This window comes from Haliotis cracherodii, unplaced genomic scaffold (genome assembly GCF_022045235.1).
Source record: "Haliotis cracherodii isolate W230 unplaced genomic scaffold, xgHalCrac1.p SCAF_2, whole genome shotgun sequence".
Classification (NCBI taxonomy): domain Eukaryota; kingdom Metazoa; phylum Mollusca; class Gastropoda; order Lepetellida; family Haliotidae; genus Haliotis; species Haliotis cracherodii.
In genome coordinates, this window is record NW_027266275.1 from 65,122,954 (window position 1) to 65,148,225 (window position 25,272).

The following is a 25,272-nucleotide window of genomic DNA, read 5'->3' on the forward strand; positions in this document are numbered from 1 at the left end:
TGTCGTAATTAATAAGTATTGTACACGACGTTATATCTGTATAAAGGTACCATATGATAACATTTTTAAAGTATTTTACGAAAGGGTATACTTTATTAATGTTGCCATAACTATCGTTTTGAAATCATAGCTAACATGTGCACCTGGAAGCAGTATACTGTTAACCGGAAACACTAGCGAACAAGGTTAAGGTCATATCTTAACCAATCATCTGTACGCAGTTATTACCAAGATGTCAGCCTCCTGTTGCCGTTGAATTGAGCAAGTGGTTGTTTACCGGTAACATAGTTTATTTAAACAGATGGCCCCAAACTACGTAAATGTTCGTCTGTAATTGAAGTATGTACCAATGATCACATTTCAAAGGCTGTAGTTATTTTGTTATGTTTCTGGAACGAATGAATAATCGCATTTTGAAACTTAGTAAACAACATATTTACTTCGACTGTCTGCGCAAGCTCAGTGACAGAATGACCTAGCACAGTTCTGTGTCGAGGGCATCAGGCGGAGAAGTGAGATTTCGGTCAGCGTTTTATCTGTTGACAATCTCTTTATTCAAAATGTGTTTTATTTGACTGGTTGACTGGTACGTCGTGTGTCACTTAAACAGTTACGTCGTATAATGAACGTGAGGCTAATTGAAAATCATGGTGTGTAGGCAGTAAAAAATCTGTCATCTAAGCGGTAGTTGTCGAACTGAAACTGATTATATTTATCACAGAAATGGGGTGATGGGATGGGTTGGTGGACAGTTCTGGCAAAATATTCTGAAAACAATAATCCAGATCTTGGTTACTTGTTTCTCTGGGTGCTAACTGAAATGGCCTTTTGCCAAAACGGAACCTTTTTTAGCTTTCAAAACGACCCCATACGTCATTGGTGAAAGTGACAACTAAAAGAGACAACAGATACGATTGAGATTGGACCTTATGTGTTTAACCTTGTCACTCAATATTTCAATAATTTGTAAAATATCATAGATCATTTTAACAAATTGTTACACTTTACTAATAAAGTGTTATTCCAGATATAACATTTGTTACATTTGATCATTTCTAAAAGGCATTGAGTAGTCATAGCTTTCGGCAGTGAAAGCTGTGCCACTTAACACTTCTCAGAGAGGTACATAAAGTATGTGATCTAGAGTTGTCAGACTTCCATTTTGAGGAAGCCTGAGTGACTGAGTGGGTTAGATCGCTGACTTTGTGTGCTGGTGATTAGGTTCCTCACTTTTAGAGTGTGGGTTCAAATCCTGGATATGACTCAACTAAACAAAAGTACTTGAATTTGTTCTTTACGAAGAAAGTGTTATCCCAAATACAGCCAAATTCTGTTGATCCAACATCTTTGGTTGCACAGCAATAGAAAGTAACTGTTTTAGCCCACTAGTCCTTATAATGATAACATGTAGCAAAACCCTTAAAATGGCAAATTTCTATTTGTCCTTATGATATCTTAACTATTGGGCACTTTGGCAAGGACAACGGGACTAGTGCCAAGTTCTAACACTGTTGCATATGATTATGTTGGATTAACGAGTATGTCGAATAAACGAAATTAAGTAGTGTCAATGTTCGTGATTGAAAATCAGACAACTGTACAATAGGTACCGGTACAAACACCCCGTCTCTGCCGTTTAAAATGTATTGGCATCAAAATGTCCTTTGAAAAGCGACACAATATATTTTTCAAAGTATTCAAAATAAATTTTGACAAACATTTCTCATAGGTTCTTCACTTCACTTCAGGATTTAGTTTGTCTTCACTACAATCCTCCATCATCCCTCATATGGTCAATGCCTCATGGCCTTGTATACACCACATTCCTCCATCATCCCTCTTATGGTCAATGTATATGGTCTTGTATACACCACATTCCTCCATCATCCCTTATATGGTCAATGTATATGGTCTTGTATACACCACATTCCTCCATCATCCCTTATATGGTCAATGTATATGGTCTTGTATACACCACATTCCTCCATCATCCCTTATATGGTCAATGTATATGGTCTTGTATACACCACATTCCTCCATCATCCCTTATATGGTCAATGTATATGGTCTTGTATACACCACATTCCTCCATCATCCCTTATATGGTCAATGTATATGGTCTTGTATACACCACATTCCTCCATCATCCCTTATATGGTCAATGTATATGGTCTTGTATACACCACATTCCTCCATCATCCCTCTTATGGTCAATGCTTTATGGTTTATATACACTACAATCCTCCATCATCCCTCATATGGTCAATGCTTTATGGTTCTGTAAACACTACGTTCCTCCATCAACCCTCATATGGTCAATACTTCAATGTTCTGTAAACACCACATTCCTCCATCATCCCTCATATGGTCAATACTTCAATGTTCTGTAAACACCACATTCCTCCATCATCCCTCATATGGTCAATGCTTTATGGTCTTGTATACACCACATTCCTCCATCATCCCTCATATGGTCAATGCTTCATGGCCTTGTATACACCACATTCCTCCATCATCCCTCATATGGTCAATACTTCAATGTTCTGTAAACACCACATTCCTCCATCATCCCTCATATGGTCAGTGTTTTATGGTTCTGTATACACCACATTCCTCCATCATCCCTCATATGGTCAATACTTCAATGTTCTGTAAACACCACATTCCTCCATCATCCCTCATATGGTCAGTGCTTTATGGTTCTGTATACACCACATTCCTCCATCATCCCTCATATGGTCAATACTTCAATGTTCTGTAAACACCACATTCCTCCATCATCCCTCATATGGTCAGTGCTTTATGGTTCTGTATACACCACATTCCTCCATCATCCCACATATGGTCAATGCTTCATTGTCTTGTTTACACCACATTCCTCCATAATCCCTTATATGGTCAATGCTGTATGGGCTTGTATACACCACGCTCCTCCATAATCCCTCATATGGTCAATGCTGTATGGTCTTGCATACACCACATTCCTCCATCATCCCTTATATGGTCAATGCTGTATGGGCTTGTATACACCGCATTCCTCCATAATCCCTCATATGGTCAATGCTGTATGGTCTTGCATACACCACATTCCTCCATAATCCCTTATATGGTCAATGCTGTATGGTCTTGTATACACCACATTCCTCCATAATCCCTTATATGGTCAATGCTGTATGGTCTTGCATACACCACATTCCTCCATAATCCCTTATATGGTCAATGCTGTATGGGCTTGTATACACCACGTTCCTCCATAATCCCTCATATGGTCAATGCTGTATGGTCTTGCATACACCGCATTCCTCGATCATCCCTTATATGGTCAATGCTGTATGGGCTTGTATACACCACGTTCCTCCATAATCCCTCATATGGTCAATGCTGTATGGTCTTGCATACACCACATTCCTCCATAATCCCTTATATGGTCAATGCTGTATGGGCTTGTATACACCACGTTCCTCCATAATCCCTCATATGGTCAATGCTGTATGGTCTTGCATACACCACGTTCCTCCATAATCCCTCATATGGTCAATGCTGTATGGTCTTGCATACACCGCATTCCTCGATCATCCCTTATATGGTCAATGCTGTATGGGCTTGTATACACCACGTTCCTCCATAATCCCTCATATGGTCAATGCTGTATGGTCTTGCATACACCACATTCCTCCATCATCCCTTATATGGTCAATGCTGTATGGGCTTGTATACACCACGTTCCTCCATAATCCCTCATATGGTCAATGCATCATTGTCTTGCATACACCACATTGTCTACAAGACTGTGAAGCACTGACAATGGAACTAGTTCATTTAGTGAGACCTGACAGAAAGAAATAATTTGCCCCCAAATAATTAACTTTAAAACATGTTAAAATACTTCAATGTTAATAATAATTTCTGTTATATGTTCATTATCCTCAGAGATGAGTCGCAAAAGAACACTTCTGCCAGATATATACAAACACAAGAAAAAATGTGTTCGACCAGCTCAGTCTGAAGAAAATGGAGATTTCAATGACAATGCCCTCAGTAAGTATTTATTAGATTTCATCTTCCATAGTGTTGTGTGTTAACAGAATATAAGCTGAGTATATTTGATAATCATGTTAGTGTGATGGTTTTGCAAGAGCTTGTCTTGTATATATGGGTGTAAGAGAATGCTGACATGCTATCATAGGTATCGACATGTCTATAGATTGCCTGTGTTGTACATGTTGTACAGACCAGTGAAGGTCTTCAGCAACCCATGCTTCCTGTAACAGGTGACTATGCTTGTGGTAAGAGGCGACTAACAGGATCGGGTGGTCAGACTCGCTGAGTTGGTTGTTGCATGTCATCGGATCCCAGTGGGGTGGATTGATGCTCATGATGTCCATCACTGGATTGTCTGGTCCAGGCTTGATTATTTACAGACCGCCGTCACATAGCTGGAATATTGCCGAGTGTGGCGTTAAACAACAGACAAACAAACATGTTGTACACATAATCTTACTGGATAAATGTACAATTTGGTCTGTTAATTTCAAATATATTTTTCACGGACTAAAAGTACAGTTTATTCCTATTCGTATTAGCTGACAGGAAAATGTTCCAGAACGGTTGATCTTTAAGATGTTTTGATATACATCATTCTCATATACACTCCTGTTTTCAGTGAATGGGTTGCCGACGGATACAGAAGCATCTCTACTTTATCTGAAGAATTTGTTTCCTGGTGACAAGTTTGATGACCGTCTTCCACCTATAATTTTCAAACACCAGTTGTACAGTATTGTGAAAAACAGGACTACAGTGGATAAGCATGTGGTGAGTATCACTACTGAGAATAGCAGTTTAAGTATGGAGGTTACGGACATTGATTCAGTATCTGAAGATATTCCAGGGGGGTCACCTTGTCATCTAAGGCAAACAATTCACTGTGAAGAGTTGTATCTCCTATGCATGCCAGAAACCCATCTAAAAGGTTCGAATCCCAGATTTGGCCTGACATTTTCTAAGTTTGTCAACACCAAACACATGCTCGTGGAATTCACCAAAGTTGTAAGTATCAAAGACCTACATCACTTTGACTTTTTGACAGTGATATGACTGAAATACTGTTCAAAATGGCACTGAACCAAACTCACTTCTTTGATTGGAACACATGGCTTGATACACACCATGTCCTGGTCGAGAATCCCTTTTAGACCCTCTTGGTAATTTATGCATGTATCAATATGCAGTTTGACAGGTGTTGGGTCTGAACATTATCATGCCCACACTGTATCCATCTCCCCGAGGCAAAGGAGTTAACTGACTATAAAAGTCCAGTTTCTACCCTTGCCGAACTAGGCTGGAATTCCTTGGCTCGATCGTTGCGGCACCAGTGGCTATTACCAGTAATATCCCTGCTAAGCTTCTCCTATGTACCAATCAGATTCCACCTCTCGTATCACTTGCATTTGCTCCAAACAAAATGGCGGCACCCAGTCAGGACAATCTGATCGATAATCAAGATCTATATTGTGATAAAACAAGTCTTACATCGCGAAATGCATCAGATCATGTGATCACCTTGATTAAAAACATGAAAAGATTTGCAAAATAACTGTTGACAACGAGTTGGCGGTGCACATGCTTTGCAAATCCTGCAATCGACCGAAATCTGCACGACCGGATTTTGATTTCGTTGCAGGAATTTGATTGAATTATTCAAAGACTCGTTAGTCCAGCCAAAATGTAACTCCATAATACCAGCCTAGTTCGGCAAGGGTGGAAACTTATTTTTATAGTCAGTTAACTCCCTTGTCCAGGAAGATGCCCTGTATCATGCTGTATGGTCTATCATCATCAATAACTATATGTGGGGTATGTGCATGGTTCGAGTTGTATAACTTTTCTCTGTTGTGACTGAGTAATGCGTGATTGTCCTCTCTTCAGGGTGACCTCCGAAGCAGTGGGGAAATCAAAGTGTTTAAACTGGGCGCTGACGCCAACGACCTGTGTGTTGTGTTTGCTCATGACTATGAAACTCACATTCTTCACGTCATGAAAGATCTGCATGTACATAATCATATAATAGGTAAGAATATGGTGGATCATTCACACACATCATAAGGCTTAGCAATCTCGTTCGAATCAAATCTTTGACTTCAATATGATAACTCTCTGTGTGAAGATCCAAGGACATGGTCATAGAAGGTATTGGGGGGTTAAACCCTCACTGAACATGGATCGCCCAAACAAATTTTTGATTCATTAGCCATTCAAATGTCAGCTTTCTAAACGATTTGAAAATTTTGATCTTAGCAACAAAAAAACACATACAGAATACAGATATTACTAACCCTCGCCATTTATTCTGGAGATGCCATGGCCCTTTAAAATGACACAGGATCTATAACATATCCACAATAGATACTATCATGGATGAGTAATTTGCAAATGGGGCTTCCCAATTATTTTCATTTTAAAGATATCCGATATGCTTGGCTGAATGCTTTGCTCGGTAGTTGTACTGGGAACTAAGAAGCGTCATCACTGAGAGGCTGATTGGAAAGCTCACCTGACACAACCTATGGGGTTGTCCTCAGATCTTCACCCAGAGGGGTATCATATCTGAGTAAAAGATCTGATTTTGTTGAGAATGAAGGCTTACACCTTTAAAAATTCTTGTTTTTTGTTTGTGACATAATACTTTTCTTATATCACTGTGTATAAGGCAAAATTTCATACTTAAAATTAGGGGGCTTTCAAGGAGGGTCGCCTTATACACTGGGTTGAAGAGTTTTGATGTTTTTTTCCCAAACACAAATACATTACTGGAGCTAGTAACTCAGGAGACTGCATGTCAACAAATCCATACTGAATTACACAAATTAATCATGTACTTACACTGTCTGCTTATAAAAATATGTTCATTGTATATACATGTATCTGGACTTATGTTTGTAATCTATTTTATGAATTTTATTCTAAATTTCATTCAACATGTTTAATATTGTTTACTTTTTTCATTTTGGCGAAATCGTATGTGAAATAATTGATAGATCACACAACTCAGAGTCAGAGCTTCAAAACTTACATATTCTGAAAGGAGTAGCAAAACCATTTATTTCAAGCACTATCAGGCATAATTTTTTTAAGTATAATCTCAATAATCAAAAAATGTCTGAGTATATTTCCAAATTGGACTACAAACATTCTCAGTTAGCGTTGATGTAGTTATATCTAATGTGATGGCTTGCCTGGGTCAGCATGTATTTCACGGATAACAGGACCAATAAAAAGGAACAGGTTTTAATTCTTTGTCTTACATTAATGAATTTAATGTTAATATACAATCTTAGTCTGAATTTTATGAAAATAGGAAATTTAAAACAATCCCAATTTTTGACAAAAGAACAAAAATATTCTGAATTTGCTCTTAGTTTGGAATCCTAGTTTGATCCTTGTGTATGTTGTCTAAGCTGAAATAGGAGGTAGACAGATACAGGTCACCTTTAGCCTTGTTTAGTCGCACAAGGCTGTGGTATGTACTTCTTTACATTCATTAATAGAAAGGGGGCACGGGTGGCCCAGTCGTCTAAGGCGCAGCGATTCGCTGTGCAGAGTTGCGTCCTTTGGGCACACCAGAAACCTATGAATGTGGGTTCGAATCCCGGTATGCCCCGATTATGTTTCTAGGTTTGTCAGCACCATACCCGTGCTCGTGAGTTTCACCAAAGTGGTAAACATCTGAAATCTGCATCACTTCGGGCTTTCCTCCCACATAAAGCTGACACGCCGTGATATAGCTGGAATACTGTTAAAAGCGGCGTTAAACCCAACTCACTCACTCATTAATAGAAACTGCTTCCTCCTACGTGATGAAAGGCAAAAAGGAAAGTTATTCATACAGGGAAATTTGTTTTCAGAAAAATTCTTACGGGTTGTGAAGAACTGTAATGATGTGAGTCTTGACAAGGATACATTGATGAAGGACTTCCGCTTTAAGGATGAAGAAATCACGTAAGTTTTCACGGTATGCTTTTACTGACAAACTGACATATTCTCACATTCATTGACATATTTGCTGAAACATTGACCGACAAACTGACACATTCACTGACTAACTGTCACACTAACTGACCAACTGATACCTTTACTGACACATTCCCTGAAAAAAAACTGCCACTTTCACTGACAGACTGACACATACCTTGACACACAGACACATTCATTGACACATTCATTGACACATTCATACATTCATTGATACATTGATTGACACATTCACTCACAAACTGACACTTTTAACAACAGACTGACACATTCACTGACTTAGCAACACATTCCTCCACAAACTGATACATGTATCTTCAGTAACAACTCAAACTAATCATTGAAACATTCATTGACACATTCACTTCCGCAACAGGGTTGCCCAAACATTTTTGTATTTGTAGATGCTAGAACACCCATTTTCATGCTTGTATGTATTTTAGAGGTTATAATTGTATTGTATTGTATCCTTCATGCGAGTGTACAATCTGTGTTGTTGGAACTGTATGTTGTATGAAGAATGATGTCTGTATTTGCTCACCTCCACCAGGCAACTTGTCAAGTCGTCAGTGCTCACAGTCCGAGATGTAGGCAGCTGGTGGTTGTCCATCCCAAATGCTGGTGTGTTTATGAAGAACTTCATGAGGGGAAGGAAAGCTCTGTTGACAATGATACGCAAATGCAAATACAGGGAAATACTCCAACAGGTACGAACCTTGCTTCTTGATTCAAGTTGATTGTTGTGTTATTGTTAGTGCTTGTCTTAGGGGGTATGAAAGTCTGAAAACTACTTGCCCCCATTGCAAGAGAAACCCTACCTTTCACTTGCCCACAATTGAAATTTACTTGTGTAAATTTCATGAATTTGCTTTTAATGTACCAATCAGAACCAATCTGCCATGAGTCACAAATCAGACAGGTCAAATGGATTCCATGTACTTAATATGTCATCTTCTCGAGGCAAGAGAGTTAACTGACCATAAAAGTCCAGTTTCCACCCTTGCCGAACTAGGCTGGTATTGTGGAGTTAGATTTTGGCTGGACTTACGAGTCTATGCATAGTCCAATCAAAATCGCGCAATGAAATCAAAATCCGGCTCTTAAACCGTTGTGCAGATTTTGGTCAAATGCAGGATTTCCAAAGCATGTGCACCGCCACTCATTGTCAACAGATATTTTTCAAATCTTTTCATGTTTTTAATCAAGGTGCTCACATGATGCATTTTGCGATTTAAGACCCGTTTTATCGCAATGTAGATCTTGATTATCGATCAGATCTTCTTGACTGGGCACGGCCATTTTGTTTGAAGCAAATGCAAGTGATACGAGAAGTGGAATCTGATTGGTCCATAGGAGAGGCATAGAAGGGACATAACTCGAAAAAGCCACTAGTTGCTCTACGATCGAGCCCAGGAATTCCAGCCTTGTTCGACAAGGGTGGAAACTGGACTTTTACAGTTAGTTAACTCTCTTGCCTCGGAAAGATGTTAATATGTCGACATACAAGAAACAGGCTTGTGTTGGTATTTGCCATTTGGAGCTGAAGAATACAAGCTGAAGAGAACTAGTGACACATTAATTTGGATAATTCCACAATAAATATGATATGACTGAACATATGAAGATGATATGACATGTAAATATAGTAACATGGGAATATTGAGAAGTTTCGAGTTATGTATGATTGTATTATTCTTGTACTGCATAGCCCAGATCATAGTTTAGTTTGATATTATGTTGTCTGTTATCTATGTTTATCATATAATGGGTAGGTTTCTCAGCAGTATGAAGCCAACAGATAAAAATGATAACCGATGGGGTGATATGCGGATAGAGATGCAAATATCAAAGGTCAAGTAGGGACCTTGTAGGTTTGTTATAAATAAACAAACATGGCGTCACTCTTGTCATTCGAAGATCTAGTCGGAATCAACCAACAGGAATCTGGAAAAAACTACTGGGGTAATTGCTATCATTATCAAAAGAATAGTCTAATATACTTCAGTGTCTAACTGTGACGTATCCATGGCATTTTACAAGTTTTGGCAACTTTGGAGATACAAATTGTGAGAACACTAGCCAAGTGGGATCAGTTTCCATGTCTGTGCTCTGTGGCTTGGAACCTTTTAAACAAATTAAAACAGTTGGATTTGGATGAAATATGTCCGAATTATTACCTTGTTTCATTTTGTCGCTGTCTCTACATCTGACTGCACTTCTATAATAGGACAGGCCAACTGTCAACAAAGGCTAACTGTGACGTGATGTCTCATAGACTAGGGTTAGAGTAGCTTCCCTTCTATAAAGGGCAGTTACTCTGTTTGGTAAACTGATGGAAAAAAATGTTTATTTATGTAGGTTAAGGTTTTCATAAATTACCAACTGAAACAATACATCACATATGATGAAGGACTAAATAGCTCATTTGAATGGTTTGTAAACTTTATGATAATGATTGGTTATCATAGTTATGACATTCATAAAAATAATTAGAAACTTTTCAATTGCTTTGTTGTTTTTTCTTAATTTGGACATCTAACCAATGCAAAGTGGATATGCATTATGATAAAAAATTAAAAATGTTTTGTGTTGTTTTACTTTGAAGGATCTGGAACAGAGGAAGTGGCCAAAGCTGGCTCGCCTTGGGATCTTGTATCACATACATGATGTTATCGGAGCTGACCTGGTGGAGAGGTATGGAGAGGCTAACCATTTTGATACTGATAGGTGTTGTCATTTGCATTATTACATACCAAGTTAGAACATGTTGAATTAATGAGTTGAGGAGCATGTTTACCAGCTGTCTCTATGTCCATGAGTCAAGGGGTGGTCGGGTAGCCTAGTGGTTAAAGTGTTCGCTCGTCACACCGAAGACCGGGTTCGATTCCCCACATGGGTACAGTGTGCAGGGGTGAGAATATTCCGCGGATCCGCAAATTTTAGTGACAACAAATTTGTTAAAATCTCATAGCTTCCCCCAGAATACTCCCAAATTATGGACCATGCTCCATTGCAAAGATGTTTCAGCTGAAATGGAAAATATCCCTTCTCATCTCTGAATGTGTGAAGACCATTTCTGGTGAACCCTGCCGTGATATTGCTGGAATAAAGCTAAAAGCAGCGTAAAACAATAGTCACTCACTCCATGAGTTACACAGGCCCTGGACCTGGGTTAGACTTTGCCACCATGGTTCCATCTGTTTGTGTATACAGTGCACTGTACTTATAGACTGACAGGATCGGGTGGTAAGGCTCGCTGACTTGGTTGATGCATGCCATCGTATCCCAATTGCATGGATCGATGCTCATGATATCAATCACTGGATTGACTGGTCCAGACTGGATTATTTGCAGACCACCATCATATAGCTGGAATATCGCTGAGTGTGGTGTAAAACAACAAACAGATATAGTGCTATCAATGTACGCACTACGAGAAGAGGTTTACTCCCACTAGTTACTCCCCGATTTCACATACAACTTCCAGCAACCCATTCTTGCCGTGAAAGTGTTACTCTGTCGATCACTGTCTCGTGGAGCAGCCTCTTATATTAGAAGAGGGGAATCAGTTTCAAGTAATATTCGGGGCAATTGTTTAAGATTATGAATTCTGTTCAGCTTCATATATTGTTTACAGAAACATTAAGTGTAAATGCTTGGGAGATATTTAGAGAGTATTTGTGTTGTCGCTTACCACTGATCGATCACATGTTCATAATTTTTATGTGAATACAAAGTGGAGATCGGGTTCGTTCTCTAGATTTGTGATCTCTGTGCAACTTTTCATAAATGAACAGATAACTATTTCTTTATCATCAGAATTGTTGACTTGGAAGTTCTTGCTCAATTTGGAAGTAGGTATTTGGTATTCATGCTGACATAACCGCCTCCTTGGTCTAGTGGTAGAGCGTCCGCCTGGAGAGCGGAAGGTCTGGGGTACGATCCCCAGCCGCGTCATACCAAAAGACATTAAAAGATTGTTGTTACACTGTCTGGCGCTCAGCATTAAGGGGCTAAAAAAAGGACTGGTCAGCTCGGAGTCAGTATACTGTGTCTGAGTAGGGTATTCATGTTAAACTGCGGCATGGTATCTCAGTGTAGCACTATAAATCGGCATCAGTCCAGACTAGTCATCAGTCCGATGTTAAGCCCAATTTCACCTCACCTCATGCTGTCATATACAGAGATACCTAACATTTCATTATCAAAACATGCACCTCTCCTGATACTCATCCAGAAAGGACTTTAATATGAAAAGAATAAATATATTGAAACAAAGAATATGTTTCTGAAGCAATTTCTTTTATTGTTGGTAAAAAGGCATTTATTGAACTTGATTTTTAACTCACCTGAGTAAAAATCAAGTGAACTTACATGGGGCGTTCAAGAAGTTTTGCAACTTGGGCATTTGTGTTTACACAAACAATGTCAACTTGTGGCAGGTGTGACACTAGTCATAACATCAGGTTGACACGTGTCATAACAAGTTCCAGACACAACAATAAGTTAGATGTGATGGCTTCATTCACCTAAGGGTTGTCACGATCATGGATTCTCTCAAACATGAACAACGCGCTGGAATAAAGTTCCTTACATGCTCCGGTTCACAAGTCGAGAATTGCACAGGGCGCCATATGTGAATGTGGATTCGAACAGTTAAATCACCCACCCTACAGCCCAGACTTAGTCCCAGTGACTATTTCCTGTTCCGGCAAATGAAATCTGCCCTACGTGGAAGACGCTTCCAGGATGACAAGGACATAAAGGCTACCACAGAGGCGTGGTTAGAGGGATTTCTATAAAAGTGGTATTAAAAGCTTGAAGGACAAATGGAATCAGTTTATTGAGGTGAATGGAGATTATATTGAAAAATAAAAGTGCCAAAGATATTCTGCGACTTGGTCTTATATTGAAGTTGCAAAACTTATTGAACACCCCTCGTATGTTGTGGCCTGTTTGTCCGGTGTGCATCATGAATTGTGCTTCATCCATCGTAAACATCTTCAAGGAATCGAACCAAGTCTTCGGCAGGACGAGCAAACGCTTTAACCACTAGGCTACCCAACTGCCCCGATCTGTTTTGACTATGCTGCTAAATTCTCTCAAAATGCATTTCTCTGTAAGTTTCTTCTCAGAAATTTGCCAGATGAGGGGAGCCTGTATATTTCTAAAATCTATTTAATTTTGGTTAGTTTTTAGATTTTACCGATATGTAGAAAGTATTTGAATACAAACAATGATCAATGCTGCAATTTTTTTTCAGTGGGTGTCTTTGTTTTTTAAACTCTTGTGTCGTGGCACTATTTACACATCGTTAGACTATATGAATATTTTTTTAACAATTCATTGAAGTATGTACATCACTAGGTGTAATATAATTCTAAATGGAAGGTTGTTCTTGTTATTGTTACTAACTACTAAAATTTGCCTTTTTCAAATGTGAATTTTATACATTTTAGGAGTTGATAGATCCACATGACATGCTGATAAGTTGTTTGTGTATGATTGCTTCTGATTTCAGCGTACAGACAACGTCAGGGAACTTACTGCGACTGAAAGACTGAATCTGAAATGAAGAGAGTATGTACAACTGAAATATGATGATGATGATGATGATGAGGATGAGGATGAACAAAGGAATGCTAGATGTACAGTTTTTGCTGACTTTTCTAGTAATGTTATTATTTTAATTTGGATTGTTAGATTGTGCATTTAGTTCTGTTCTAGTCAAGCTTTCGCTCCTGTATACCTTGATATTGGCATAAACAGAACATGGAGAGGAGAAACATGGGTACTACAGTTGAACTGTTATATTGGGTAACTGTTGCATATTGATGCTATTTCTATCTGTTTGTATTTATCACTGTGATCAGAAAAACAATGCTGAGAGACATCTTGGTGCTTTCATGTAGGGATGTCACGATGAGTGACCTCACATGTCGATACATATCACGATACTTTTGCCAAGATACAATTAGTATTGTGATACTTTATTTGTGCCATTTCTGGGGCGGTCGGGTAGCCTAGTGGTTAAAGCGTTCGCTCGTCAAGCCGAACACCCGGGTTCGATTCCTGACATGGGTACAATGTGTGAAGCCCATTTCTGGTGTCCCCCGCCTCGATATTGCTGGAATATTGCTAAAAGCGGCGTAAAACCATACTCACTCACTCACTTGTGCCATTTCTGCATGAAATTCTCCGTTTTCCTTGTGGTCCGGCAAATGAGGTTATTGCTATGAATGTGTTTACATGGTGAGGTGAGGTGAAATGGGGTTTAATGTCGCGTCCAAGATTATTGCACTTATATAGCGACGTGCATGCACATGTGTGTGTGTGTGTGTGTGTGTGTGGCTGCTTGTACTTGTCCGGAATGATGCTGATTTATAGTGCTAGCACACTGAGATACCATGCCGCAGTTTAACATGGATACCCCACTCAGACACAGTATACTGACTCCGAGCCAACCAGTCCTTGTTTTAGCCCCGTAATGCCGAGCGCCAGGGTAACAACAAGTACCATCTTTTAACATCTTTTGGTATGACGCGGCCAGGGATCGAACTCCGGACGTTCCGCTCTCCGTGCGGACGCTCTACCACTAGCCCACGGAGGCGGTCGTGTTTACATGGCAGGATGTACCTGCTCTGTTCTTGCTGGTTTCTGCACTTTTATTCATCAGCTTGTTTCATGGTAGGCATGAATTGACTAGCCCAAGTGAATGCTTTGTAAATATTACTTTGTGAAAGTCAATACAGAACTATGAATTAGTACATTGTCAGGCGTTTCATGTATTGTAACGCTGGGTGAACTGAGGATGCATCGATACGTCCATGAATCGTGACAGCCCTACCTCTGTGTTAAAGTTCAAACTATGGAGTCCCATGAATGAATCGCTGGCTGCAGATTCCATGTTGGAATGCTGTTTCATAAAATTTTATTTGATTCGATCCTTTCCAGACATAATAAATATTTACAAATAGGAATATGAAAATTCACTTATAATTAGCCAAAAAATTCATAGATTTTTTACAAATTTCAAAGTCCCTAAGTGCTCCATTTATGAATGCTCTACACCAATAAGGCATTAAAACAAATTTTATTAAACATTAGTGTTAAGTATTTTATTTTATTTTACCTTTCTGTAGAATTATTTTGGGATCACTCTTGTTGATTTATTAACATGATTAACAACACGATAGCCTAGAAATCAAACACGGTTCAAATGAACTTGTATGACATCCACTCATTTAAACCACAAAATGAAAACTTAACTAAAATGAGAAAGTAATAGGTGTCTCAAGACTGTCATTCCCTGCAACGAGGATGTATCTGAGTTTTGAAAAGACATATTTCAGTCTAAAAAAAAAATAGCCTGATATCTCAAACCTGACTTGGCCGGCAGTCCAGACCAAATCTGTCTCTGAAATACTAAACTTGACATGGATCACTTGTCAGACATGACACCATACCACTCAAGCGTGGTTAGAGTTACCTGCCCTTGTACCAAATTGTGGCACTGAAGCTGGAGGTACAGGGAGAAAGGGAAAAGGATCTGTAGGGAAAAATATCACTTTATTTCTGTTTAAGATTCATGCTATCTCTGAACACAGTGATTAGGGTGATTTTCTGCATGAAAGCATTTAGCTTGCCTAACATGTATTAGTGAGTGAGTGAGTTGGGTTTAACACAGCTTTTAACAGTATTACAGTTATATTGTGGCATGTCAGCTTAATTTTGGAGGATAGTCCGAATTTAACGTGTATTAAAATAACATGTATACCTCCCAGCTGTTGGCTGCTGTAGGGATCGACAATTATTATTGTTGAGCTATGCCCAAATAAAAGGCTGATACATTTGGACTGTTTGTATTCCTTTCTGACAGTATTTCTGAGGTCAGATAGGTTTAACATTTTCCTGGACAAGTTATTTTGGTCAATATGCCAAGTGGCTGTAGGCAGCTTAAAATAATTAAGTTAAGGCTTTGTCTGAGTTGATAGAAAATATTTGTTCAGAAAATACTATTTTAGATCACTCACAAAAATTAAATTTTTCACTTACTTTTGGTAAAAACAAGAAAAATAGTGGCACTTGCCTTTGAAATATTTTGTGTATTATTCCTATCACTCTGATTGTAAATTACCACTAACTAGTTGATATGTCATGCTTGTGTGTCTATAATTAAGACTGATGCCAACACTATATACCGGTAGACATGACTTTCATGAACAGGTTTTAAGATTTTCAATGATAGGAAGTTGAAAAGTTCTGGGAAAATCTTCCCTGTGTCTATTGTGATCTCAGTGGCCTGTGGCACAGGGCAGAATGTGTGTGCAAATGCATTTAAACTTAGCATATATGATTACATGCTTAAAGTCCCAAATACAGCATTTGTTTCCCTTTGAATATTAGCCAAACTTGTTACATTATTGTGTGTGTATGATACTTGTTTGACAACACAGAGTGAATGGAATTGTGTACGTCCTGCCAGGATTATGATTAACGTCAGTGTTATGTGTTATTGTAGTTGATAAATGAGAGGTAGAATCAGAATCTTATTTTTTATTGACTTTGGAAAACATGTTTGGTTTTGATGACACAGGGCTTGACAGTGTTTCTTTTTTTCCAAATACACCCAGAAGAAGTATGGATCAGATTTGACTGTAGAGCAATGTCATTCTACTCTTATTAGGCTAAAAAAAATAATAGTCTTGGTTCTCGGCACCGCCCACATCTTCATAAAGTTTGCCGCACGTTTCTTTTTTATTACCATTTAAAAAAATTTAAAAACTCCTTAGATATTCCAAGTCCAACGGTAGTCTAATACAGTATTCCAGTATTTTACTCATCCTGGAATACATTCATGTAGGGAGGCCCTTTCCCAGGTTGTATGTACACAACATTCTAGTTTGAACAACAACAAAAACACACCCACCACCCGCCCGCACTATACTTTCAAAAAAACATTGCCTGAGAACCTATTCTTTTATTTTTTTAAGCCTTAGAAATATAAATTTACAATAATAATGTCAAATACTTAATATCGTATCTTGTTTTAGTTGTTTCATATGTTTGTTTAATACATTTGCTGTCTCTGACATCTGTTTCTGCTGCCCATTGTAAAGTTGATCATAACAAGCACAGTTAATAATATGTAATTATGAGTTTTATCTAACTCTTGTGTGGGAGATTGTTCTGTTTGTTATTTAAAGTTACAGTCAACAGTTACAAAGTAGACACGATGTATGGCTAACAATTTCTTTATTTTACTGTAATGGAGACTTATACTGTTGTCAAGCACGTTATCCATAAACTGTGTCTACTTTGTCATCTGTCAACTTCCAGGCAATGCTTAGCTAACGATGTCAACACTTAGTTGTCCATTGCCCCTGTTGCATTTTCTTCAAGTTGCATTAACATTATGTACAACACATATGCATTTAAACATTTTCAATATTGTTGGTAAATGGAATGTTTGTATTGTGAAATATTAATCATTGATATTGGGAGATATTGAAACCATTGTTTCATATCATTAGACTGTGAAAAAGCCACAGCTTTTAGCTGGCCTGATGGGTAATATCAATTTTGTTTAGCTAAGGCATATGTCTTCTGTATCGTTTTTGCATTATTGACTGTGATAAAACAGTAGGGGCAGTGAAACTGAAGATACTGCATGGATGATCCCACCAATTTTGTCAAAATCATGTCTTTGTTGCTTTGAATATATCAGCTCACTTACTCAAACATTGTGGCATGCAGTCAGCGTGCATGAGGGTCTGAAATATAGGTACATCTTAGTCTATAATTTTGTTTATTTCTTTACGAAGTTTAATTTGTTTTACAAGTGAATTTTTAATCATCTTCTGTAAAATGTCTAAAGTAGTTAGAAGTGCTGAAACTATGCTCTCTGAATGTCTCCAGTGTCTGGTCTCCATGCTAACCATATTGGGAAAAATATTCTTGGTCGTTTTTCTTCTGAAATGTTTACTTAAACAACTTGAAATATTAAGAGAATTTTTAGACTGTACGAAACTGAGACTTTGCAAGGTCGATGCCACAAATTTCCATGTCTCTTATGATGGTTCAAGTTATAACAACGTGATTTTGATTTGGGGGCGACTAATGGGATCAGGTGGTCAGGCTCGTTGACTTGGTTGATGCATGTCATCATATCCCAATTAAGTGGATCGATGCCCATGATGATCACTGGATTGTCTGGCCCAGACTCGATTATTTACAGACCGCCGTCATATAGCTGGAATATGGCTGAGTGCTGCGTTAAACAACACACAAACAAACAAGCATTTTCCTTTTGGTGGCCAGAGTAACTAATTTCAACAAAAGTTAAATTGGCTGATTTCAATTGAATAAGGTACTCTGGGTAACATGCAGATGATGTCAGCATCTTCACCACATTTTTCAACTCCTCAGTCTACAAGTTCAGTTCGTGTCTAAATTCTTATTGTTCTTTTCATGGATCTGCTGACCATCAAGATTGGAAATTTTGAAAACTGTACTTAATTATGTCCTTTTCTATCATTCATTCATGCAAACACAATATACATTATTCTATCCCTGAAAACAACTATAAGATAAATGCAGTTCAGTCCTCTCTAAACACAACTTTATTTTCAACAACTTTGTCTGTGCCACTTTTAGCCTGGATACAAGGGATTGAAGCAGTACATTTACTCTTCTTGGTCCTAAAGGTCTTCAGCAACCCATGCTTGCCGTAAAAGGCATCTATGCTTGTCATAAGAGGCAACTAACGGGATCGGGTGGTCAGGCTCGCTGACTTGGTTGATGCACGTCATTGATCCAAATTGCGTGGATCGATGCTCTCATGATATCAATCACTGGATTGTCTGGTCCAGACTCGATTATTTACAGACCGCCGACATATAGCTGGAATATCGCTGAGTGCGACGTTAAACAACAAACCAACCAACCTAAAGTTCCAGCACTAGAAACCAGCACTGGTGTCGTAGTTCCTACACGGTAATGGTATCCAAGAAGACACATAGAACTTACATTATCACCCTGTGTGATGTGAGAACTAATGACTGAAATCAGTAGGTGTCCTTCTGTGCATTATTGAAACGTTTGAAGAATAGAAAAAAAGATGAAGTCTCAAATAAGAATGCTATACCTTTCCAATTACAGTGACCATCATGCTTGTGGAATTATTCCACATTTTCTGTAGATGAGACTTTATGAATTCCCTTTTGCTAATTCTTTGTTGTTTAATGCTGCACTCAGCAATATTCCAGCTATATGATGGCAGTCTGTAAATAATCCAGTCTGGACCAGACAGTCCAATGACTGACATCATGAGCATCGATCCACACAATTGGGATACGATCACAAGCATCAACCTAGTCAACGAGTCTGACCACCCATTCCCATTAGTCGCCTTTTACGACAAGCATAGTCGCCCTTTCGGCAAGCATGGGTTGCTGAAGACCTCTTCTGGCCCGGATCTTCACGAGTTGTCTTTATGAATACCCAGTACACATCTATAAGTCATTGTTGGTAATATTGCATTGTTTGGTCAGTTCATGCGTATAATAATTATGGAGCATTCAGTTAGATTATTAGGTTCCTATTTTAAATAATTGACAAAAACGAATTGGTGGGTTTAGTGGTTTTTTATCATATTTATTTATTTTTCCCTTTGAACCCAAGACATTGATTATGTTGAAAAAATTCTGTATTTACAAAAATATTAACACCATACATGTCAATTCTGTACTGAAATTTGTATTATTTGTATGTGGGATACATGTTTGAAAAATCCTTTTCTTGTATGTTTTAATGTGTGGTAAGATGTTTAGTGCTCTTCTTTCACACAGATAGTATTGTAACAAAGAATAGGTGGTTCCATCTCTTACACAATTAGATAGAATTGGAATCCATGTTGTGTTGACTTCTGTGTACAATAATACCGTGTTGGTCTCTGATGGATTGTAAATCAATATAACATTAACCATCTTTCAATGTAGTATGCTTAATAGGAACAGAATTTTTTTTATAAACATGACAAATTATAAGCAATTCTCAATTTCAGAATGGCCCTTGCTGATTAGCTCAGGTCATTGGAAGCCCCTCTCTGATCTGGGTTTAGATGTGGATCTGTTTCATGTTACCTCAATACCACTGCAGTGCTACCTCTGTGTCAGTATGCTGTATATAGACTCCATACACTAATATCATGCTGCAAGTATTATGGATATATACGTGTCTGGAGCGGGATTACAGCCGTGAAATAATCCTTGGTTTCACTATAAACAAAAGCAATAGAAATGCATTGAATTCCCATTCTCTCGGTGTCCTTTTATATAAATATCACTTTTGGCATCTGTAAACAAACACAGGGGCCCAGTGAAAAATGGCTTAAGGTGCTTCAATTTGCTGTGTAGAGTTGCATGCCTTTGCCTTGTCAGGATCCACTGATTGTTGGACCATATCTCAGATTCGTCCCTGTTTTGATCCTTCATACCCATGAGTTTCATGAGCGTGGTGAACATCTATACCTGCATCACCTTGGTTTGTCCTCTCACACAAAAATAACTGGTGAAGATCGGGGGTAGATTAGGTCTTCAGCAACTGATACTTGCTTTAAAAGGTGACTATGCTTGTTGTAAGAGGTGACTAATGGGATCAGGTGGTCAGACTCGCTGACTTGGTTGAAGCATGTCTTCGTATCCCAATTGCGTGGATCATGTTCATGATGTCAATCACTGGATTGTCTGGTCCAGACTGGATTATCAACAGACCGCTGTCATATAGCTGGAATATTGCTGAGTGCGGCATTACACAACAAACACAAAAAGCCAAGGTGATATAAATGATACTGCTAGGGACAGGCTCTATCCAACTCACTCTAGGCCATCAAGTAAACCTGACTGAGCTCTCAGTGAGTTATTCAGTCGAAGTGTGTACCCTTGTGATGAGAGTGCTAGCTTGAATCAGGACACTTAGTCTGAATTAACCTGAGGCTTTGTACCCTGGTTATAATACTGGCATCAGCCTCAGTCCCACACTCTTGCCAGGCACTGAGAAAATGGGAATACACTGTGTTTGAACTACATGTACTTCTTAATTGAAAATAAAACAGTGATAATCAAATCAATCTGTCAAAGAGCCTATACTAATTGTATTGTATCAGCTACCTGTGTACATAGTCATCCAGTTGAGCCTTATTGTACAAGTGTTGATATCCTCTTGCCTTTATGTCCTGTCCTGGTCAGGTGAACCACCTGATGATTGAATGTGGTTGTCTCTATCGACCAAGAATCTCCACGATACGTCAACAGTCCAGTGCACTTTGTGCAACAAGTTTTTTGTCAAGATAAAATAATATATTTGTCATCCGGTGTCCGTTTGTTTATTTGAAACTGCTTGAGTTTGGATACTGCCGATTTCCCAAGGCAAGAAGTATACCGACTGTAAAAGTCCAGTTTCCTCTCTTGCCGACATTGGCTGGAATTTCTGGGTTCGATCGAAGCGCCACCACTGGCTATTACGAGTTATGGCTCCGCTATGTCCTTCCTATGGACCAATCAGACTCCACCTCTGCTTCAAACAAAACGGGTCTTACTTCACGAAGTGCACCAAATCACTTGAGCACCTTGTTTATACATATTAGGGGCGGTCGGGTAGCCTAGTGGTTGAAGCGTTCGATCGTCACGCCGAAGACCCGGGCTCGATTCCCGACATTGGTACAATGTGTGAAGCCCATTTCTGGTGTCCCCCGCCGTGATATTGCTGGAATATTGCTAAAAGCGGCGTAAAACCATACTCACTCACTCACTCACTTTAAACATTAACATATTTGGAAATATCTGTAGATGCTGAGTTGGCGGTACACATGCTTTGCAAATTCTACAATCGACAGAAAGGTGCATTGCAGTTTACGAACCTGATGTCGAATTCATTACACAATTTTGATTGGACTATGCATAGACTGGTTAGTCCAGCCAAAATATAACTTCATGTTTCCAGCCTAGTTCAGCAATCGTGGAAAGTGGACTTCGAAATCAGTTAACTTCCTTGACTCGAGAAGATGGAATGTTACTGCAACGGATCATCCTCATGAGCCGTCTCAAATTGTGATCGGGTGGTGACATTGAATATTGCATCCTGCTACATACAATAACATTCACTGAATCAGAGCCGTGCTGCTGTGACCCAGCTGTGTATAATCCCTCTTCCCCTGGACCTGTTTTTACATTATCAACTGCTGGTGTGCATGCAACAGATCGACGTGTATGAAATATTGATGAGGACACAAGTACAATTAAGTCAATGTTGCACAGTAAGTGTCAAACTGGACCCGGATATCGATCTGGCTGTGTTGGTATCGATCTGTACCCAGATGGTGTGTGAAGCAGTATTGGAATGTGATATGGCTGTATAACTATCGAATTGGTCCCAGATTGTGTGTGAATCAGTGTTAACTTTCTCATTTATTATCGAACTGTAACCCTGATTGTGAATCTGTGTTTATGCTGTCAATCAGCTGTTCTGGATAGAAAAGTGACCAATTCTAAATATTCACCAATTACAAGGATACATTTAATCAATGAAAACAGTAAATCTTCAGGGTTTTCATTTCAAAGAATTGTCTGTAAATATATGGCATCATTACATCGTGGCTTCTCTATTATTACTTATATTAGATGTATGGTGAATAACAAAAAAACTAAAAACTAAAAGGTCTAGTTAAAAGGGTTGATTAATAAGTTCTGAGCCTCAAATAGAATGGGAACACAGGTGGCCCAGCCGTCTGTGCAGAGTTGCGTCCATTGGACACACCAGAAACCTATGATTGTGGGTTCGAATCCCGATTCGCCCCAATTATGTTTCTAGGTTTGTCCACACCATACCCGTGCTCATGGGTTTCACCGAAGTGGTAAACGTCTGAGGCCTGCATCACTTCGGGCTTTCCTCACACATTACGCTGACACGCCGTGATATAACTGGAATAATGTTAAAAGCGGCGTTAAACCCAACTCAGTCGCTCACTCACTCCCTCACTCAAATGGAATGAATTGCGTAATAGTGAAATCGTTTCTTGCGAACACTACAAGTCATATCCACACAAAACTTGAGTTGGTTGAGCAAATTGTTTCGCTGTGACAAGTTGGTAAAATAGGCAGAGGTCTGTGGACCTTTGAAAATGGACAAACCTGAGAAAGATGCCATCGATGAAGAATGTGTGCAACAGCAGATGTGGATGTCCCTTCCTATGCCACCGTGAAAAGGTGGACAGAAAGTTAAAGCGTGAGAGAAAGAGAACCTTGAAGACGACAGCAGCCACACCAGAAATAATCCAGAGAATCCACAATATGGTGAGAACTGACCAGAAGCTTCATATTGCCAATGTCGCAATGAAGAAAGTATTAGCTCGTTGTGTTCCAAAACTTCTGACATCTGATCAAAAACACCCCAAGCACAACATATCTCAACGAGTTGTGCCTATTGATGACACCTAAGTTCACCAGTTCCACTCCAAACTTCAATAAATACAGCGGAAGCATTTGACATCACCACCACCCAAGAAGGCAAAAAACTGCTCCTCAGGCTGGAAAAGTTATGGCCTCCGTGTTCTGGGATGCCGAGGGTGTCATCATGTGGACTCTCTTCCAAAGGGGACACGGGTGGCCCACGCGTCTAAGGCGATTCCCTGTGCAGAGTTGCGTCCCTTGGACACGCCAGAAACCTATGATTGTGGGTTCGAATCCCGGTTCGCTCCGGTTATGTTTCTAGGTTTGTCAGCCCCATACCCGTGCTCGTGGGTTTCACTGAAGTGGTAAACGTCTGAGACTTCGGGCTTTCCTCACACATTAAGCTGACACGCCGCGATTTAACTGGAATACTGTTAAAAGCGGCGTTAAACCCAACTCACTCACTCACTCACTCTCTTGCAAAAGGCAAGACACAAAACGGAGAAGATTGTGCTCCCATTCTGAGGCAATTGCGAGATGAAATAAAGACTGCGAGACGTGGGAAGCTGAGAATCAATTTGCTCTTCCACCAGGACATTGCGTCAATATCAGTCATTGCTTTGGCTACAATCCACGAGTGTGACCTTGAACTCCTTCGGCACCCTCCATATTCTCCTGATCTTGCTCCGTCAGACTTCCATCTGTCTCCAAACAGGAAGGAAGCTCTACCCGGCACTCTTCTTTGAGAGGCATTTAGAAGTTGGTGTACTAAGTGAGGATAAGATATATGGATGAACAATTTATTAGAATTACGAGCGACGTTTTGGTATAGATATAGATGTGTGCGTTGTATCCTGTCTATTCATGCATTCACCTTCCTTCATGTGGAATGGGAATAGCCATTGTGATCTATTGCTAATTCGTCTGTTGTATTGAGCAATAAGAAAGAACTGCTGTTGAAAATTGACATGAATCCATCTTATTAATGTTAGGGGACCATTTTATTTTAGTCCATATCTAATTTGTTGTAACAGGACTAAATTTCTTCCACGATAGAGTTGTCCTCCATATATACTGATATATAATGGTCCATGCCCAATAGCAAACCTGTTCAAATCCCTTAACGTTGTATGTTGAGATTCAAATAACGATATGTTGATGGTTTTAAGAATCAATTGTGTGAATTCAAATGTTGTGTGCTGGAAGTATAATTTGAACATCTCGCCAGATCAAGAGGGGAAATGACGTCATCACGTGTGATGGTTCTAATTTGTAAAATAATATATGTTTCTTATTGCCATTGATTGCATGATTAATATGATTACTATCGGGTTGTAAGTGTGGCTATGTAGCAGCTTATGGAAGAGGTTGTGACCTTTCAAAACGCTTACAGAAACTGGGAGCCCATGTGACGACAATGCTGCATCAGAGTGAGTGAATGAGTAGGGTTTAACGCCGCTTTGAACAGTATTTCTGTTATATTACGGTGTGTCAGCTTACTATGGGTGGAAAGCCCGAAGTGACGCAAGTCTCATACGTTTACACCTTTGAGCTATATCAGAAGAATACTGGTGTTTTCATGTGTTTATGTGAGGTCCCAGATGTTCAGTATAAACACGGCCTTAGTTCCCTGTGGGGACAGACTGGACTTGGAACAGGGGCCTTCATACACTGTAATTAATTTCCAAGGATGCTGTTAGCTATGAAACAAACAGACTACCAAACAAAGTGGTTAAAAAGACGTTTTAATGAATTCGGAATACGAGAGTTATAATCATGAAATACATGTTATAAC

The 25,272-nt window shown here is 39.2% G+C and overlaps 1 protein-coding gene across 3 annotated transcripts; it reads left to right on the forward strand.

Moving 5' to 3' along the window:
- Positions 1 to 203: 203 nt before the first annotated feature.
- On the forward strand, positions 204 to 18,734 carry LOC139468366 (inactive serine/threonine-protein kinase 19-like). 3 transcript variants are annotated; one of them, XM_071250279.1, is made up of 8 exons: positions 204 to 279; positions 3,931 to 4,038; positions 4,664 to 4,815; positions 5,929 to 6,070; positions 7,905 to 7,998; positions 8,582 to 8,738; positions 10,637 to 10,725; positions 13,553 to 18,734. In XM_071250279.1, the coding sequence occupies exons 2-8, from the start codon at positions 3,933 to 3,935 to the stop codon at positions 13,593 to 13,595; spliced, it is 783 nt and encodes a 260-aa protein (XP_071106380.1). In that variant the 5' UTR covers positions 204 to 279; positions 3,931 to 3,932; the 3' UTR covers positions 13,596 to 18,734. The 3 variants fall into 3 exon arrangements, with proteins under 3 accessions (XP_071106380.1, XP_071106382.1, XP_071106383.1); XM_071250281.1 differs by having other exon boundaries at positions 234 to 339; XM_071250282.1 differs by lacking the exon at positions 204 to 279 and adding an exon at positions 489 to 523.
- Positions 18,735 to 25,272: the final 6,538 nt, after the last annotated feature.